Below are 20,504 nucleotides of genomic sequence, written 5' to 3' on the forward strand. Positions count from 1 at the left end.
TTTAATTAACAAGGCGGTGTGATGGAGCTGGTCGCGGTCGGGTTTGCACAGCTGAAAAAGGACTTTCTCCAGCTGTTACAGTGCACATTTTCTGTGTGTTGTCTGAGGACATCATGTGTGAGGAGCTCTGGTTGGATGTAGACTTGGCGAGGATGACTCATGTGCCACCTCACTGGAACAACAGCAATCTGGCAGAGGGTGAGAGGAGAGGGAGGCGAGGGAATTCACACCCAATGTGCCTGTGAGGTGGTCATGCTTGAAGCCTCCACGCCTGGGTAAACCCTATCAAAAGCACATTAGACCTCTCCTCTCTTGCCTCCACCCCCCCACATCCCTGTCAGCAATCCTCCCTTTCCCTCCTCTTAATGTCCCCCCACTGTTGTATAATAGTATCTGGCCGGGCCACGCGGCTAACTGACACATAGCTAGGCGAAAGGGGAGCAATGATGAATTGCTCCCTGTGGTGTTATCCATGATGATAATTATTAATTTTCCCCCCCTCTCTTCCTGGAGACTTGGCCAGAGCGCTGCAGTGTTTCATAGCCTCCTCCATGGACCATCAGGAAGTCCACTGTCATCACTTATCACAGACACATTCAGGGCTCAGGGCAAAACACTGATGAAAATTAAATGCACTCATTCCGCTTTTTCCTGTTTTTCAAGTGTGGTTGTGTGTATGTGACATCAGGGCTGCTTGCTTGCCTTCAACCTGGGTCAAAATGAGCATTTTTACTACAACAGTGCTGTGACAGGAGTTAGTTGTTGGGCAGAGCGGAAATGGATTACCTTTTTATTTCATCACATTGTTTTTTTATTTACACCACTAGACCATGACATGACCTCCTGCCTAACATTGGCTATATCTGCATTTTACTGCCAAAATATATCAGTAGCATGTCAACACATGGGCTTCACAAGATGGTGTGCTATCTGACACACCATCGTTAGCAGCACACATTTTCAAGTGCTTAGATGTATGTATCTTTTCACAATGGAAGACCCCATTCTTGTTGGTCCAGCACATCCCGCATATGCTTGTTTGGACTGATTTAATGCCAAATCAGTGCTTGAACACATTCTACCAAATTAATGAAGGTCTGTAACAACTTTCAAGTGTCTCACACCTTCGTCTTATCACAACCACGATTAACATTTGCTGAGGTTTTGCTGCATTTTGTTCTTTTTAGGGACTCACTGGTGCTTGTTGACTTCACTGGTGCTCATTGTCCACTCAACAGGCACTCTCATCCTGTTTAGTTATGAAGCTCTCACCCGGTTTTCAAGCCTTCACAATTTTGCCTTCAACAAAATTGCTCTGAATCACAAACTATCCATCCATCCATTTTCTATACCGCTACATCCTCATTAGGGTCGCGGGGGCATGCTGGAGCCTATCCCAGCTGACTTCGGGCGACAGGCGGGGTACACCCTGGACTGGTCGCCAGCCAATCGCAGGGCACATATAGATAAACAACCATTCACACTCACACCTATGGACAATTTAGAGTCTCCAATTAACCTCACCTGCATGTTTTGGGGAATGTGGGAGGAAGCCGGAGTGCCCGGAAAAAACCCACGCGCACACGGGGAGAACATGCAAACTCCACACAGAAATGCCCGGGGGAGAATTGAACCTAGGTCTTCCTGTTTCTTCCGTTTGACTGATGATCACACCGTGAGCCTCCAAAACTCACCATACTCCGTCAGGTGTTGTTCTTCAAATGCAGTGTTAAAACCTTTTGACGTGCTACCCCCCCCAGATAGTTTTCGTGGCATGTGTTAGCAGTTAGATTCCACACGGCAGACTTGATTGCTTTTGTTTTAAAGGAAAGTGCGAGGACACCGCAGCCAAGATGTTAATTAGGGCAAGACACTACACTGCACAAAGGATAGTGTTAGCCACAGGTGATCAGCTTTTGTGATTGGAATTTATTGGCATATGCCGGTCAAGCAATTTTTTTTTACGGAAATCGGACGATACTGATTGGTGGCCGATCTATCGGAGCATCCCTGCTATATACCTCTATTCCTTTGCGTAGTTTAAATAAACACCAAGTCATAATAATCAAACAAGTGTGTTGCATAAAATGTATACGTGCATACTTGAATTTAAAGTGGCTTAATGTGGGTGTGAGGCTTCACATTTAACCATTTATTTGGGCTTGTGTTTCACAATGGCCAAATTTTGAAGTTCCGGTCTCCCAAAGTTACACGAAACAAGTGCCGATCAATCTCGCTTATGAGAGGTTGTCATCAACAAGGCACAGTGAGTGTAATCTCCATCTGAGAGAAGTGAAACCGCTCTGCCTGCCGAGTAATTACAGCAAATTTCCTAATTACCACAGCACTGAGCATCTCTGCTGCGTTCATTAGAAGCCGTAATTGTATTGGGTTGACATGCTTTTTTTTCTTCTTTGTCCTCTTCTGCTGCTTCAAGCTTTGAGCTATTCTGGCCGCTCTAGCCAAAAGTCATAAAATGTCTGAAACTGTTTTGTAGAGGCTGTTTACCATACCATACTCCAGCCATTGCACACCAAAGAAACACAGCTTTCAAAAGGAATCTCCCTAGTCTTTGCTGCATTGATTCAGATCTTCTTTGTCTCTGAGAGCCAGCCTCGAAGTTGTCAGCTGCGTCAGGATTAAAAGCTATTAGTTCTGCTTCAGTGCCACTACAAGTGTGCTCCCGAGATTGATAGAGTACCTCTCTTCCTCCAGTGGGGGGAGAAATGGGAGCAGAATCATCCTGGGGGTTGTTTTTTGTGAACCAAAAGCAGGTCTGGTCACGGACAATACCTCCATTCTTGGAGTTTTGGGTGTATTTATTTGTAGTAGACTACAAGTAAGTTTATCTCTATGGGCTTGTAGATTTAAGTCTAAAACTTAAGGAAAAGGTCCATCTATAAACTCTGATAAAAATAAGTCAGAAATGCACATTTGATACCAATTCTCTCCATCCACCCATTGGTGCAATAGTCCAATATAGCAACATTTTCTAATTTCATGTTCCAAGGTGATTTTTTTTTGTTATCATCAGCAAAATTTCCACCATGTTGTTGGAGGTTGCTGTTTAATGTATTTCTTTTGTCCAGCGACAAGCCTCTCTGATGGGGTGAGAGGGAGCACATGGAACATGGTGTTGACTCAGCCTAAATGAGAAAGGTGGTTGGTGGCGCAAGAAAGGAGAAAATAGTGGTACAAGAGATCCCGCCGAAAGTAAACTGCACGTAATTGAGACGCCCCCACCCCAAAATGATGTTTTGACACTAAGAAAAACCGACAGGAGGTCATCAATCAAACTTTCCCCACACTCACGTTGCAGCAAAAAATATGATAACAAATGTGGAAATGTGTTACACAGACCTTGTGTTTATTGAAACAAACACTGACATACAAATATCAAATATAGATGCATAACAGTACTACTTTATACTATAACCCACAAGGCATGTTGTGTAACTTCCTGTTGGGGAGTGTGCCTGTGGTCTTCCCAGCATGGCTTGTGAGCTTAAAAATTACGATAAATTAGTATTGTTTTGCATGCAAGTGTGACTGTGTAAATATCCACCTGATTCACTGCATATTAACAACATCTCCACAAGCAAGTTGAAATTTGCCTCTCACTACTTTCTGTGCAACTCAAGCTTTACCAACTTGGGGAAAAGGAGATGGGTTTTCTACCAATAAATGATCTAGTTATGGAGATTATAAGCAGAAAGCAGGTTTTCCTATGAATAAAAACTATTTTTTCATTACAGATTCGCGTGGTTGCGAATTCTGAGTCGTGTATATGCAAGGATCCACACCTTGTACAGTAATATTGCTCATGTAGCAAGAGGTGCGCTGTTATAAAGCATACACAAAAGATGTATGAGTGTTTACTTGTCTTTATGATACATTTACTCAAAACATTATGTTACTCATTAACACATTACTTCTGTGTCCTTTACAGTCAGCCCTACATGTCAGGGATATAGCCAAACAAATCTAGGTGTTTGTTATGTCACATTCTAACACAGCTCTCATATTTCATTGCAGGCAATTGTCGGCTACTTTGACATTTTCTTTGACAAAGGCTGCTGCAACAAGGTAAGCAGTGCTGGCAACAGCAAAGCGATTTAACGGAAACTCAATTACGTTCACGCTCTAGCTTATTTCTTCTCCTCGAGGCGTTTGTCGGCAATCGACAGGCGACCTAGTCCACTGCTGATATAAGCACTTACCCAGGAGGAGCGACCGGTTGGAACACTGATGCCAAGTTCATATAACCTTCTGAGTGCTCAGCGTGTTCTACATGACATCACAGTCGAGATTTGGTCAAAAGGTTGGAGTCCTCCCTTGGATTTGAACCAATGTTTAAAATATCTGTTTCATTGGCACTCGTGAAGTATTCTTTCATAATGTTGGCAATTAGGATTAAAGTGCTCATGTCACCAAAAAATGTTTAATATAAATAACAAAATGAAAGTACTCACTTAATAAAACGTTTTTGTCATACTGCTGTCATCCTCCAGTCAACAACTATACAATACGAGGGAAATTAAGTTGTGATCACAACCCCCTCCCAGCGAGTTTTCTGAACTGCCACCGTCTCAGCTGTGATGTCACGTCGAGAGACAAAACACAGCCTTGGACGCACACCAAGGCGAGAAAGAGAAAAAATCACAACAATAACACAATCTTAACATTTACTGATAAATGTGTTGTGATGAGTATGCTATCACACACATTAAAAAATCTGTACTTCTCTGTCCCTCCTCGGTTTTGTGATGCAAAGTGTTATTCTTTTGAACACATATTGTTTTGAGAAGGAAACAGCTTTACTTTTGTGACCCCGCCAACTGGCCATAACTACGTTCTTCAACCATAAAAGCTGACTAGAACTCTACTCACGGGACAACGGTCTCTGTTGAAGCGCTACGACTAATGGTGATGTCGTACAACTTGATGTAAAAAGATCTGAACTATACCTTTAATCATACTGTAATTTTTAGGTGTACAGTCGTCCTTCATTTATTGCAGTTAATTTGTTCCAGCCCTGACCCCGATAGCGGAATTTCCATCCATCCATCCATCCATCCATTTTATATACCGCTTATCCTAATTAGAATGCAGGGGTATGCTGGAGCCTATCCCAGCTGACTTTGGGTGAGAGGCGGGTTAAACCGTGGACTGGTCGCCAGCCAAGCACAGGGCACATACAATCATTCACGCTCACATTCATAGCTATGGACAATTTAGAGTCGCCAATTAACCTAACATGCATGATTTTGGAATGAGGGAGAAAACTGGAGTACCCGGAGAACTCACGCACGGAGAGAACGTGCAAACTCCACACAGAGATGCCGAATCAGAGGTTCGAATCCAGGTCTTCCCAATCTCATGACTGTGTGGCCCACATGCTAACCACTTGGCCACCATGCGGCCCTAGAGGAATTTCCACAAAGTACAGTTCAATACTAATAAATATAAATATTTTTGTAGTTAGAGCATAGAAACCCTGTTTATGACAAATGACTGTTTATAAAAAAGGTTTTTTTTATATTTTGAGTTTCGTAGACATTAAATAACACCACTATAGTCACCTTTATACTGGTATTACCAAATATAGTAGACTTGAAAAGCAATAATAAGACATAACAACCGTTAGCATTGGGAAAGTATCTTAAACGTAATGTGGGTCGATCGCATGGCAAAAAAATAATACCTTTTTAGTCTAATGCCTAAAAAAAATTAGGCATTAGCCTACCATCCACCCTCACTATGTTTGTCACTTGATTGATAACAAGAGAGCCAGTCTAACGTTTATCGGGCATACATAGACGTACACTCCGACAATACTGCTAGCTTTGTTTACAACACAAGAGACTCCCTCTGCTTTAAGCATAGCAAGCTACCGAACTAACTAGTTAGCCTTCAGTTCATTTATTCTAAACTTAAGAATAGGTTTGAAACTGAGTAGGAAAGAAGGACAAAGTAAGAAGCCAAAAACTTACCACTGCCACACGGAGGAGAAATTTTTTTCACGTCATGTCGGACTCTTCATCCATGGCTGACTTAATGCAGGTACTGTATGTCTCATCAGTGTATTATTACTGACGCCTAGTGACCAAAATACTACATATAACTTGTCTTTCAATATTTTTTGACCAGTAATAGGCCATGAAACAGCGATCAGTTATTAATTTTTGAAACAACGCGATAGAGCGAGGGCACGATGTTGGAACCGCGACGTAGCGAGCGATGGCTGTATATCTTTCTCTTCTCAAAGCTTTCTTACCACCCGTCATTCTTTTAGACCTCACAAAAAAGACCCAAAACACCAACGAAAAAGCAAAACACATTCACAGTTGTAGAGTTGCAATTTTTTGGGTGAGGTTTTTTGAGAAAAGCAAGAATACTTTTAGACCTGAAAATCCTTTTTCTATATTCTGATTGTGGTTCATATTAATGGAAACCAACAATGAATAGAGCACTTCTCAGATCTGCATGCTTTCATAGACAAAATGTTTCATTCAATTTTGAATTTTATGCAGGTTTTTTACAACAGCTTAAGAACACTGTTTTTGATGGTTTGGCCAGGTGATGTTCTCCACGGGTCCCCACGTCACAAAGACCCATTGGAAACAGACTGTCTTCCTTCTGAAGCGACCGATTGCAGTCCAGGCTGGTCAGTAAGAAACACCATCCAACATAGTTTTTAAGTATTAGTAGTACTATTTTATGTGTTACTGTGTCTGGGGCTCCGGTAGTGCTCGGCAGCAGGCTGTCAGGTACTCTGTCAACAGTAGGGATGTACTCGGACCGCTTGACACTTGTTATCTGTCACAGCGAGGGATCCAAACAAATCACGTCAGCCGTCAGAGACAGCATGTGAAACTTCATCTGATAGCCTCTTGCTTGACTTGATTCATGACAGTTATAAGTGAAGAGCTTTCTTCCTGACCAATGAAATATTGATCGTCATTGTATAGACCAGGGATCACCAACACGGTGCCCATGGGCACCAGGTAGCCATCCACGACCGCATTAGGTGCCCATGAGCCTTGTTTTCATTCAGGTTTTCAGTTAATAACGTGAGATACGCTAGAAAGAAATACATTTTGAAATACAAAATTCAGATCAATGCAATTTGTTGTTGATGTTTTAATACAAAATGTGAGTTGTGGATACCAACATTTTGTTAATGTTGTGTAATACAAGCATCTTCAGTTTGTTTGGGATGAAATAAGCTCTAAAAATAAATGTTACAAAAATGGGTACAATGAGTGTGAGACACCTGTTATAGACTCATGCAAATGTTAAGAGAACAAATATTCCACAGGCTCACTTAATACATTTTAGGAAGTGTTTAGTCTGTTCTTATGATTCAATAAATTGGCTTAATCTTAACCTGAAGAATGTATGATTATCACTATAAAGTCAGCTTGCCAGATGAGCCAGGTTTTAAGCTCGCAAAATAAAAAGGCTCCCGAGTTTGCACCATTTCTAGAACAAGGCTGTGTTATAAAAGCTTGACTGACACCAATGACGTGCCTTGAAGTCCATGGCTGTTGAGGCACTGACTCCTTTGGAGGGTTTTTTTTTTTCAGGTTAATTCAGGTTAGTTCCATTTATTTATTTATTTATTTTTTAAAACTGAAAAATATTTGTGTTTTTACCTTTTATTTGTAAATGAAGGGAAAATTAAATGTATTATTATATGATGATTGGGTTATCATCTGCCAGACAAACACACGCACACACACGCTGTCACCACTATAAAAACAAAACATGTTGGTGTTTCCACTAGGATTTGTTTTTAACACAGAATGTTTTTAATCTCAAAATTAACCGGATCTACAGTATGCCAACCTTTCTGTCTCACTCGATGCACCTGCCCGAATTCGGAAGCAGCGTAGGCAATAATTAAGTAGCACAGCAGAAAACCCACAGAAGCAATAACACATTTTGGTCTGCTCCAGTGTACAGCATTGTCGTCTGCAAAAACATACCTGTTGTGTACACACACTACTCGCTGTTACCGATAGCACCCAATAACATCTGAGCCTATTTTTTTACAGGAGTAACGTTCATTAACGCTTCAGTTTTCTTTATTGACAAACTATGGGAACGTTCGACAGAAAAACCATGCATTCAACTACAACTTACTTAACATACACTTGCTGAAAACGTAGCGATCACGGTAATGGCCCTGTCACACCTTGACAATTTAGCCAGCGCACGCCCGACGTGATCATTTCGATTGCATACGTTGAACTGTCGACATTTATTTCAATTTTGGGGGTATACATAGCGTATTCATAACGAGTTCGACGTAGACATGACGTATTAGTAACTTATATAGAACGTTTCTGTAACTTATAGACAACTTATACCAACGAATGCGTAGCGTGTTGCCGGCGTTCACAACTTATGCCCAACGCCAGTCTAACTTATGCAAACCGCACGGCAGCGTATGGCCGGCGATCACGTGCCGTAGCCTATAAAAAGGCTGCCACTTGATGACTCGAATCATAACCTGCAAGTGTCAACATCACCATCATGCCGAAGAAAATTTCGAAGACCGCTGCCAAGAAGTATCAGGGCAGTGATGGAGGCTGAGGGCGTGGACGTGGACGTAAAAAGGATCCATCACCACCCACAGCCTCCCCCTCCCACTCTCACTCTGATGGAGATGACACAGGTTCTAACGCCTCTCAGGCATCGTCAATGGTATCTTGGTGCCCGCGGGCACCAGGTAGCCCCCCACGACCACATGAGGTGCCCGCAAGCCTCCTTTTCATTCAGGTTTTCAGTTAATAATGTGAGAACACTAGAAAGAAAAGTATTCTGAAACATAAAATGTGAGTTGTGGATACCAGCATTTTGTGAATGTTTTGGTAAAACAAGCATATTTGATCTGTTTGGGTTGAAATAAGGTATGAAAATCATTTCTACAAATATGAGTAGCTCGTGGCCATTTTCATTTTCTAAAAGTAGCTCTCACAAGAAAAAACGTTGGTGATGCCTGAGGTGTTTAATCCTGCGAGTGGTGCACCCTCCTTTGTATGATAGGATGGCATCCATGTTTGAAATGGATGCATACAGGATGAACACAAACGCTTCCTGCTGCTTCTTCTTCATTGATATTTACCGACTTCTTCATTGATGTTATGCGGCCATTTTTGTCACTCTGCGGGCTGGTCAATCACCGAAAGTAGGGGCCAAAAATTTTTTAAATGAACAATTCCGGGAGAATTAGAATGTTAGACTCTGTTCCCAATGATGCTCGATGCCCAACCCTACCCATGACATTTGGCGTACCCCACTTTGGGAACCTAGGCCACAATACAAGCTAAAGGTGGTCCAACAAAATATTACAAAGCAACACATGCTAATTTGTGCATGTTTGAGGTTAAACATCTATTATGTTTTCCCATTGCTTGTTCCAGTGTTGTTTGCACTGTATCATAATGGGAATCATGGCTATGTCTGGTGATGTGAGGATGAATGGGCTCTGGGGACAGACTGTCCACTCACTTACTGGATATCTGATGGAGCCTACTGTAATAAATGACCTGTGGGATACACGAACGCTCGAAGTCAGTTGGCTCTTAGCTATGCTCTGGCAGCAGCCGCCATGATAAGAACTTCAGAACCTCTGATGCAGTTCAGACACTAATACAGGCTCTGTACTCTCCTTGGTCGGATACATTGAGCTGAATGTGAGCGCAATGCCGCAATAGGAATGCGAGGAGTGGAACTGATTTAATTTGGTCAACTGGTGAGCTATGGATGCAGTTGTGCTTGAATGTCTTGGAAGTGAATATGAGGCCTTATGTAAAGGTTTGAATCATGATACCATTTTTACAGTAACTAAACTATTGCAAAGTAAAATTGTATACAGATATACAATGTTTAAATGCTCTAGTTATGTGCTGAACATGTTTTCCACAGTGGCACGTTACCTTTGCTTTATCTATCTGCAGGAGGATTGGGCATCATTTGATTCCGGGTCCTAATGATTCTCGATCTTGATGATTTTATTTTTTTTTTATTATTATTATTATTTTTACATTTTTTATTTATTTATTTATATTTTACCCCTGTCCTGTCCAGCCTTTAAAGCAGATAGAATTGTAGATCTAAATGCCCTCAAGTGCTCAACAGATTTACTCTGCCAGGGAGAAGTGTGATATACACTTCCCCTGTTATACAGGATTTATTTGACTTAGATGCTTGCTATTAAGCAAATTTGGAGCGACCGGACCGGAGCAGGAGGGGACAGAGAAGAAGAGAAAAGAAAACAGGGGCGGGGGGATAAGAGGGGGACAAAAAAAGAGACAAGAGACAAGGACAACAGCAGCAACAATTGTGACAACAATAACAGAACAACAGAAGCATACAGAACTACATCAGCAAATAAATGTCTGTGATGACTATAAAGACCCTGACGGAAAGGACAAAATAATATCAACAACCACAAGGACAATGCTGCATTGAAACAGTCACACATAATAGTAGTAATGAAATGATGAACTATGATCTTGATGATTTTAAAAGGCATGGTCATAAAAGTTTGCATGGTTTAAATGAGGGCACTAAGCAGAACTTCTCCCTGAATTGTTCAATTGATCAACTTTACTATGAACGTTACTATGAAATTCTTACAGGGCTATTTTCAATAAGTAAATAAATATATTCAACTTGAATATAAATGTTTTGAAGTTTCTTTTTACAGGAGTACACTTTCACAAAAGATGTTTATTTTTGAAAAGTAGTATACTTTTTTTGTTGTCTCAATGTTGTTGTAAGCTATTTTTTATGACACCGTTATTTTGTGAACACAGGTAAACAGCATATAGCCAAAAAAGTGTTTTTATTTTGAAGGCTGGAAGTGTGTTGTATGAGTTGAGAAGGTCCCTTGACTGTTGCTAACAGAGACTTGCTGTGCAAATGATAAACTTGCTTCGCCGTAGCTTCCATCCTTTACGGACACCTATCCACATCCGCTAGCATCCTGAAATCCTCGATTACATTGGCATGAAACAGATTTATTGTTTGAATTATCAAATTCTGATCACTGAGAGGAAGTCCAACGTAGCGCATCAAAGACGAGGTAATCTGTTATTTTTACACCATGAATATGTCAACATTCATCATGTTGATCGTGCACCCTCCTTTGCATGATATCTTTGTGTTGCAAAAATTGCACTGAGCCGACTGCTCTTTTCTATGAAGTTCAGCCAAACTTTTTAGCCACTTCTTCTTCACTGGTGCTAGCTGGCTTTTTCTTTGCTGGTGTTCGCGGCTATTTCTTCCAGCTGGAGAAGTAGGCATCGAAAGTAGGAATCGAAATAAAAACATTTGACTGATCCCAGGAGAATCGGAATGTTAGTCCCAGTTCCCATCGATGCTCGAGACTCGATGCCCACCCCTAATCTGCACCCATGTAGTGTATTATCCCTTGGTGTGATACAATCACTTGCTTGTGAATATGTTCAACCTGCCTGATTTCAATTTACACACAAACCCTTTCACACTGGATCTGAGAAGTCTTCTGTGTGAATATGCTTATTGCTCTGCATGGCAGCCTCTGAGATTGTATTTGAAGATGTTGCAGTTATTGGTAACGACTTTACCGAGCCTGAGTAGTGATATGCAATATGAATTCATTTCTGCTTTTACTGCTGTATCTCCTGAGTGAGCTGAAGTCTTGCCTTCGTTTTTTCCTTGCTACATTTTTGTAAAGATTTGTGTAAAGATTTGTGTAAAGATTTTTCCCAGTATTTACAATCTAGTATGTATTAGAAGTTGGGGAAATTGCTATTCACTGCAGTTTTCTGTTTGAAAAGCTGTGAAATTGTTGTTCTATAGATTTGCAGAACCTCAGTACACATTCATAGATGTCCCAATATACAGTCATGATAGCTCCATTGCCTGTTAATTGTAATTAGGAGGATTTGGAGCTTTTCACAGCTTTTGGGACTTTGAAATGGGTGACTATAATAAAGCACAGTTATGTTGGGCATTGATTGCCTAGTTTTTCATTTAAGCGGCTTTCCTAAATACATAAATTCTTCCATTTCCTATATCTTGCTTATGTATTTTTGACCTTCCACCTGATCTAATTGTGCAGGCGTACTGAATGAATTGGCTGCTGAGTGTATGCATGTACGAGGAAGAGAATTAGACCCACAGCAAAGGTGAGAAAGAGAGAGCAGCAGATTATTGATGCGCTCTCTCCACCTCGGCACCCAGACGGTCCTCAACCTCCTCCAGGGCCCGTAAACCAGAAATTGAGTTTTTAACAGCATTCTCTGATCGCTTGATAGGGTGTATGGTATACTTTATAACACACACACAGACTCACTGCTCCTTTTTTACACTCAAATTCACGAGAGTGCTTGCATAGTTCTACACTAAACTATGCTCTGGCTATAAGAGAAAGAACTTCCTAAAGTCACCTTGAAGTTGATGAAACTGTCTTATAGACACACACACGTAGAAAAACACACAGCGACCTCTTATGTGTTTTTGCTGAGAATGGCCTTCAGAGCTGATTGGCTATAGTAAGGACCAGCTGTAAACATCCAGCGGTTTGTGCCGACTGTCTGCGGTGATTTATCGCGGCAGAAAGCGAATCCGTTTTGATGCGTTGGTACGAGTGCAACAGTAATTAACTCTCAGGCTGTGTTTCTGTGGGAGGTGCCAGCGCAAGAGAGAGCATGCACGCAGTCGGCTGGAACAAAACATCCCTGCAAATCCTCTCGGCTGGCAGCGTAATAAATTAAACAGCAAATCATTTGTCATGCTCTGGTGTGTTTGTGTGGCTCAGCTATTGAAGAGGAGGGTCATTCTTTCGCAATTTCACCTACTTAGTGTTTACCAGAGAAAGCGGTTTAAGTTTGTTTTGTCTGCGATGTTTGGCCTATTTAACTGTGCCAAGAATCACTTATGGAACTTGAACTGTATGCCTGTCCTTGTCAGGTTATTCACTGGACAACCAGGTGCTCCTTGTTCCCGGGCCGTTTTCATGCCCGTCTCTCCAGCGGCTCGTCTCATTTGAACTGCGGTGGTCCTTGAGCTGTTCAGCTGCAGCCCTGAGCCAAAACGTAACTTCTCTGAACTGCAGAGGCCCAGGAAGTAGCTTTGGTTTATTGAGATCGAGGAGAGCAGAGTTAGTTGAGAGGTCAGAGAATGTTCGCTTCAGCGTTAAATCATTTTATCAATAGACACTGTTTTCTTACTAGAAGAAGACAAAAAGGTTATTTTAAAAATACTATGGAGGACTGGTAGACGGGTTACACACTGTGTTGCTGCTAATATGTTGCATTACTTATGCAGTACATCCAGCCATTGTGCATGCACAAACCGTGGTGGATTTGTCGGCATTTACAGATCAAGTGACATAAGTTTTATAAGTCAAATGGAACTATACTTCATTCAGAAACATTTGTTAGGATCACAAGGTGCTTTAATGAAAATTGAATAATTTTTCTCATAATACTGTATGATCAACAATTGTTACATGTCCAAATAATGTTTACCCACATCCAATTGCATGAGCTTGGAGTATAAAGCTTAATAATAGCTTGTGTAAATCTACAATTGTCCTTCTTGATCTTCACTGAGATCCTTGGGCTTTCCCATTGTTCAAACCCTCATCACCACTAGGGCTGTCTATTAAAATATTAAATCGTGATTAATCACATTTTGTCCACAGTTACCACATAATCATAATTAATTGCAGATATAAAGAAGTTTTAATCTATAATAAGTAGGGATGTACATCTCGTTGTGGTAAACAATTCGATACGCATCTACATACACAGGTTGATACGATTAAAAAACAATATATTTTCAAAACAAAAGGATTCGATACTGTGTACAAATGATATGATTCAATTAGATACAAATGGTAAATGGTCTTTCACTTGTATAGCACTTTTCCACCTCCATGGCACTCAAAGCGCTTTGACACTGCTAGCTCATTTACCTACTGATGACGCAGCATCAGGAGCAACTCGGGGTTCAGTATCTTGCCCAAGGATACTTCGACACGTTCACGGGACGATCGAATCCACAATCTTCAGGCTGGGAGACGACCACTCAACCACCTGAGCCATGCCGCCACAATTCATCGGTTACATTTGTTGATCCTGCATTACAAAATAAATAAAAAAGTGGCATTCTTTTTTTCATTCTATTTTCAAATGTGCAAAAGAACACACCATATCCCTAAGCATGCTGTAAGGCAGGGGCCCCCAACTACTAGGCTATGGGAAAAGTTCAGGTGCAATGATTAAAAAAAATACTTACAAAAATAAAATAATTTGTGAAAAACGACATCAAATTGTATGTTAAGGAATATCAATTTTGGAAATATGGGCCATTATTTTAATCCAAAAGTTATACACAGTTAGAAATCCTACAGTTTTTGCATGTTTAATTTCGAACGCGGACTTGTCCCACTTTGTTCGACGGTCCTTGGCTTTTGGATTTGTTAGGGTTTTTTGAGTGGCATTATCTATAATAATCAGAAGGTTTGTACACTGAGTCTATCCAGCAGAATGACAGATACTACGAATGTAAATTAGAACATTTAAAAGGAATCACTAGTGCTTTATACAAAGTAATTTGATGAAGATTGACTGGTCTAAAATGGGCTGTGTCTGCCGGCCTGGTTTTGCTTAGTGACACTGACATGTTGATGTACAACATGGCAGCGAAAGCCCAGTTCTATTCCCACACTCATTTCCACATACGGTTAACTTGTTTTGGAAGGGCTAGTACTGTATTTGGGTGTAATGGCATACATACTACTAACTGATAGTAGAACAACTCTATTTATAGCCGGGTTTCAACCACGTAACCTCGAGGCATTTGCGTCACTTCCGCCAGGACACTCGGGAGGGGCACACAATGCTTTTACAATATTTGGCAGATTAAAGCGACTAATGGTGCATGTCGTTGAAATTACTTGCTCCAATTGTATGAGTGTGTGAGTGTACATGGTGTGATGCATGAAGACATGGAATAGTTGAAAACAAGATGATCGAACAGCAATGAAAGTTTATCTTGCGCGTCAGACATGAATGCGGCAGATGAAATTATTGCTTCTAACATATCTATTTGCGTTCTGACACCAAATCAGTATATGAATACATTCTTGTATGTGTCCATCGTTTCGCTAAACTGTTAAAGTCTTAGCTCCATAGCCAAGCCTATGGGGTTCCAGGGGTTTCACACACCTTCCACGCTGCTGGAAGCTCCAGACCACGCCACATGCTGGACATTCTTCCTGGTGGAACACCTTGCCGTTTCAGCCAGGGTGCCGGCATTGGAGTTCAGCAGAACCCGGGTAGAGAGGCTCCAGGGACACCTCGGCTGTTCGCCTTTGAGTCATCATAGGGCGGCAGGGACTGTGAAGCAGGCCGATGTGCGTGTGTCAACAACATGGTCGCTTCACAAATTCCAATACGTGGTTCAGACTTTTCCCCTCTTATTTATATTACTTTTCCATTTTGTCTTCTTGCAACAGAGCGGGCTTTGTAATCTTGGTGGTGCTGTATATTGATGGTATTGATTGAAAATTTGGGCACTTATACAGCTGGAGCATTCAGATGAAGCAGTATGAGGAAATGACTAATCTATAGTTTTCTGTTATGAGGCAAGTATTTTTACATTTTACATTTTTGAATTTCAACAATGTTTTAACTTCGATTTTAGTATAGCTTTTGCTTGTTGTTGCTCACTGCGAACTGAAGCGTGTCCATACTCGGATTCACTTGATGAGAGCGACAGGATTAGCAAACGCCAAGAAAGGTGGCTTCTCTGTTTTATTTTTTGGTTGTTTCCTGAACTTTTTTCCCGTTATGGAGTGTCTTAGTAATAACGTTTTCCGAAATACATATTTGAAAGATTTCCACGTACGAGAACGTGAGCGAATGCATCATTTTTGCTGTGATTTTACATAGCCTCTGGTTCCGAATACACATACACATTAGAATATTGTATCCATCAACCAAGAAATTGAGACACACATTTTCTTGTTCCAGTACTGTTTGCTAGAAATGACCAGCTACTGATTAGTGAGCTAAAATGTTTTTATTTTCCATCTTAACTCATTTTGTCTTTTTGCAGATGAAATAAACCCTGAAAAAGGTCACATTAACGTTATAGGCATACCATCATAATAATCTAGCCACACGTTCGACAGTCATAATTAAAAGAAACCTAGCACTCTATACGGCTAATGTTACGTTAGTAATGTACATTAACATTGATCTTATTGATTTAAGCTACGCTAATTTTACTTTGTTTCGGGTCTTTTGCTCCAGTCTGAGTGTCTTCGGAGGCCACGTTACAACGGATACACATCACGGTGTTCAATTTGCTGTTTAGCCTTTTGCCTTTCTCGCCTTGTCTTTTTCTCTCGCCTCTTCAGTCTTCCCGCTCATTCAACCAAACATCTGCTTCCTTCTTCTTCCTCTTCTTCCTGGGTGTCGTAAGCGTGTTGGTGATGTAGGCGACTCCTTGACGTACAAAAAAATCCTTGATTATTTTTAGTAATCGAGGTACCCCAATTACTTGAGGAATCATTTCACCCCTAGTTGTATATATTGTTTTTCTGTTTTTGACAGTTGTTTGTAGGGCTGTCTTTGACTAAGGATTTTCTATGTTCTTCATTCAATGTAAAAATGTATGCTCGGTAGCAGCCGTGCCTCCCCCCCCCCCATGTAGTCAGAATGGTACAATCTTGATCACATGACATTTTCGTATGATTTGACTACAAGGTTGCTAGTCGTATCAGACTCCTCCGAATCAAATCGTCGAATAGCCAAATATTGTAAGACATTTCTACTGAAATTGAATAAAAGGTTACCAAAAGTTAAGTATTGATTCTTTTGACCGTGATTGGTGGTCCTTGGGTTACAGTACGTTCCTGATTTTTGAACTGAGTTTTGGTGTAAACCGGATTTTACACCTAAATTATACGTAAATGAACACTCAGTCACTCACAATGTACACAGAACACATGAAGAACATGGCAAACAGGAAATGTACGTTTAGGGGGACCAGATATTGGGATTTTATTTGTTTTAATAATTTGACAACCCCAATTATAATTTGTAATGAGATTAATCATGGTTTTCAAATTAATTAATCGGGATTAATCACCATGTCGCACTATGTCTGAAATATGCCCGTTTTTACTGTCTTTTATTCAAGATAAATGGCAGGGCAGGATTATATATATTTTATGTGTTAACAACGCCAAATTAATTGAAAATTTCAATCAAGTTAAGAGATGGCACACGTATCTGAAAATCTCTTTGCCTAACACTGGTTTCTTTAACAGCGTCCTTTGCATTTCTGTTCGTTTAGACCACACATACATGCATCATAAAGACGTTGTGATGTTTGGAGTGAATGCATCTCGCAGTCTGTCTTGTGATGAGGAAGTGTCGTTGCAATGACAAATGGACTGGAGACGCGTTTGTTTGGAGTTGGAGATACATATATGGTTATGGAATTGCACTGCTGTTTATGTGTTCAGGTCAGAATAAAGTTGTAAAAGAGCGTCAGACTCTGTGACTCGGTAGGGAGCTACACTGTGCTGCTGTCCGTCATAACAGAGAGCAGTGACTTGCCATGATGCGTATACGTTAATTACACTAAAGAATTCAATGTAATTAATGAAATAAATTTGTTACCGCATTAATGCACTATTTTTGACAGCACTAGTTATAATATAATAATAGACTGTTTTCTCAAAGCGTATGGTGGATCTTTCCAGTTAGCCTGAAGAGAGCTGCTTATGATACAATTTCTGTTTGTCCTCTCACAAAACAACCTTTTTTCTGCCAATCTGAAGAGATAAAAATGCATTCATCTGCCCATTGTTCTTGTGCCCCTCGCCTAGATACTTCTCACCTCTGTAATATTCCTTCATTTTAATTGCAATGCCGTTGTTCATTTTGCCTCTTGGTTTCGTTTTGCAAGCAATATAAACTCTGCTGCAAAGCGTCACCCTCTCTGCACTGGAGTGACAGTCCCAGAGTGCGGCGCCAGCAGCAGCAAGGACTGTGTAACAGTAGTGTTGGCATGGCAACGACTGAGACGTGACAGAAGAGATGGCGAGTGCTTTGCGGAAGAAAGCGCCATGCTCAGCATTTTCCCCCCTCCATGTCCTCTTGTAACCTCCGGCGGTGAAAAGCGTGTAGCGTAGCGTAGCGTAGCATGAGGACGGCCTGCATTCATGCACATATATAGGCACAAGGCAGTGGTGCTTATTAACATATATTAAACCACATTTGCTTTTCACACACATCATCATTTCTGTGGGCATCAGTGCATTTCTTACACTGCAGAGATCTGAGCTCAGCTTTGCTACGCTGCTGCAGGGCTGGGAACAGTTATCAGCAATAGTTCATCTTTTATTTGGGATAATTGTCTTTTGATTAATTTTGAATTATTTTATTACACCATCTGATGTCCAGTGGGATATACTGTATATACATATATGTCATCTACGGCAGAATTTTATTTTATTTTTTACCTGACCATGATTGTTTGCATTTTCTTGTTGACTTCATTTTCCATCCCAGTTAAACATGTTTAATGTACTAATATGTTCTCTATGATTTGTAGGGGAAGAGCTTCAAGGAAAGATAACGGTGCGTAAAAACAAAAAGGACCCTCGCTCGCTGTTGGTCACCTTGACTCTTCGAGACAGAAAGCTGACCTACTACCTTCAGTAATGTCGTGAAAGTAATGCCATGAGTGTTGCTGCCCCCGTCTCTTTTTTTAAGCAAATTAGCCATTCCTTGTGTTTAATAAAGAAAATACTGTCTAACTCTTCTTGTTGCTGTGATGTATGGCGCTAGTGACATTGGCGTGAATTTGACTGTCAATGAGGTCCTAAAGCGCAGGAGGTCACTGATGAGAAACCATGGAACAATATCTGAATCATCCTTCAAGTTGGGTAAAGGTAAATTTACAGTTGTCACATCAAAATGTGTTCTCTGCATTTATCCCATCCTTAAGGAGCTGTGGACAGCAACCGTGGAGAGCTGGCATGGAAAGGTCTATGGTTAGACAAATTGGTTGAAATTGAACAGGGTAAATTCTTGCCCTGCCACCAGAGTGCAGTTCTGTGTTGTAGGTAGCGATCTCAGCGGGGAATCCCTGATTTCCCACCCACCTTGACCTGGGGTGCAAAGGTGTTCCCAACTTTTCCAGATGACAACCATGGCCTCCAGTGAAGATGAAGATCCTTCAGTGAAGAAGCTGATCCTATGATAATCCCTGGACATGGTATGCATTCTTTGTGGCACAAAATATCATTCTTGTGCCTTGAAAGTTGTGGCTTGAAAGGACTGTAACACCCACATTGTATTTCCTAAAGCCAAACTTTGACTAATGGGCTTTACTCCAGTACTTTGGAACAGACTCCGACAGGATGAATGAGGAATATGATGCCCATATAGTTGAAATACCCCATATATTCTTGAAAAGGGAAGCCCATCAGCCCAATCTACAAATTCCAGAGGTACAATTCTCCATCCTCAGATCTCCACTGAGTTGCGCGGACTTTCCCATTGTTCTGTGTATAGGTCCATCCAATAAGTGCTGTTGGCCCTGTCCACACGGGAATGCTGCAAGATGGATTTTCAGGTTCATAACAATGAAAACGATGTAATACATGAGACACACCTACATGTGGCGCTGTAAACGAACACACAGACAGAACAACGTGACTCACAAACTATAAAACAAGAAATAATGCATGCGTCTTCCGCTACACACAAGCAAAAACAAGTGTAATTGTGTATACATCTCTGGTCTATGTGTAGTTCATACAGGGCTGCAAGGTTTTGTTGCAATAGTGCTCTTAACACCAACTGCACCACAATCACAGTCCAATCTGTAGTCCACCATTGTTGTTTCATGTGCAGGGATCCCTCTTGTTCTTCTGGGCACGTGATGGCGTTGTGACGATGACGTCATTGTTTTCAGAAGGTAGCGGTTTGCTTCTCTACATTGTAACGACAAGCCGGCGTTATCAGATTTTCCCACTCTGGAAGCCATTTTCCAAAAATACCGTTTCAGGACTCCCAGAACGACATGAAGGACTATAACGATAAAATACTTTCGACCTGAAAATGTTCCCGTGTGGACCGCCCCTTAAACAAATCCTTTCCCAACTGCCATCATGTCAATCACAGGGCTGGCCTTGTCAAGTTAAGCCATCCTGCAGCACATCTTCAAACATTTGGGTGATTATGTATATTTGAAACTGTATTTATGACTCAGTTCAAATAAATCATTAAGGGCCCGAAATGAATAAGACATTTAAGCCCATGATGAGTGTATGTATATGTACTGTATGTGTCTGACTGGGTAATGTAGCCTTATAACTGAAGACAACCTACGCTGGCATAGACCCACCACAGACAGCTAATTCACCTGTAATTACAGTATGTGACTCACATTCAAAGCAGTGAGACTTGAGCAAT

General features: G+C 41.0%; 1 protein-coding gene across 3 annotated transcripts in view; it reads left to right on the forward strand.

Annotated features, from left to right (window-relative positions):
• The window catches only part of prmt3 (protein arginine methyltransferase 3), a 91,264-nt gene extending 72,423 nt beyond the window's left edge, over positions 1 to 18,841 (forward strand). For 2 of the 3 annotated variants that reach the window (XM_054770110.1, XM_054770111.1), the window contains exons 14-16: positions 4,036 to 4,086; positions 6,580 to 6,667; positions 18,637 to 18,841. In XM_054770110.1, coding sequence (XP_054626085.1) covers positions 4,036 to 4,086; positions 6,580 to 6,667; positions 18,637 to 18,746 — 249 coding nt within the window. In that variant the 3' untranslated portion in view covers positions 18,747 to 18,841. The remainder of the gene's footprint in view (positions 1 to 4,035; positions 4,087 to 6,579; positions 6,668 to 18,636) is intronic. The other variant, XM_054770112.1, reaches the window with a different exon arrangement.
• Positions 18,842 to 20,504: the final 1,663 nt, after the last annotated feature.

Source organism: Dunckerocampus dactyliophorus, chromosome 3 (genome assembly GCF_027744805.1).
Source record: "Dunckerocampus dactyliophorus isolate RoL2022-P2 chromosome 3, RoL_Ddac_1.1, whole genome shotgun sequence".
NCBI lineage: Eukaryota > Metazoa > Chordata > Actinopteri > Syngnathiformes > Syngnathidae > Dunckerocampus > Dunckerocampus dactyliophorus.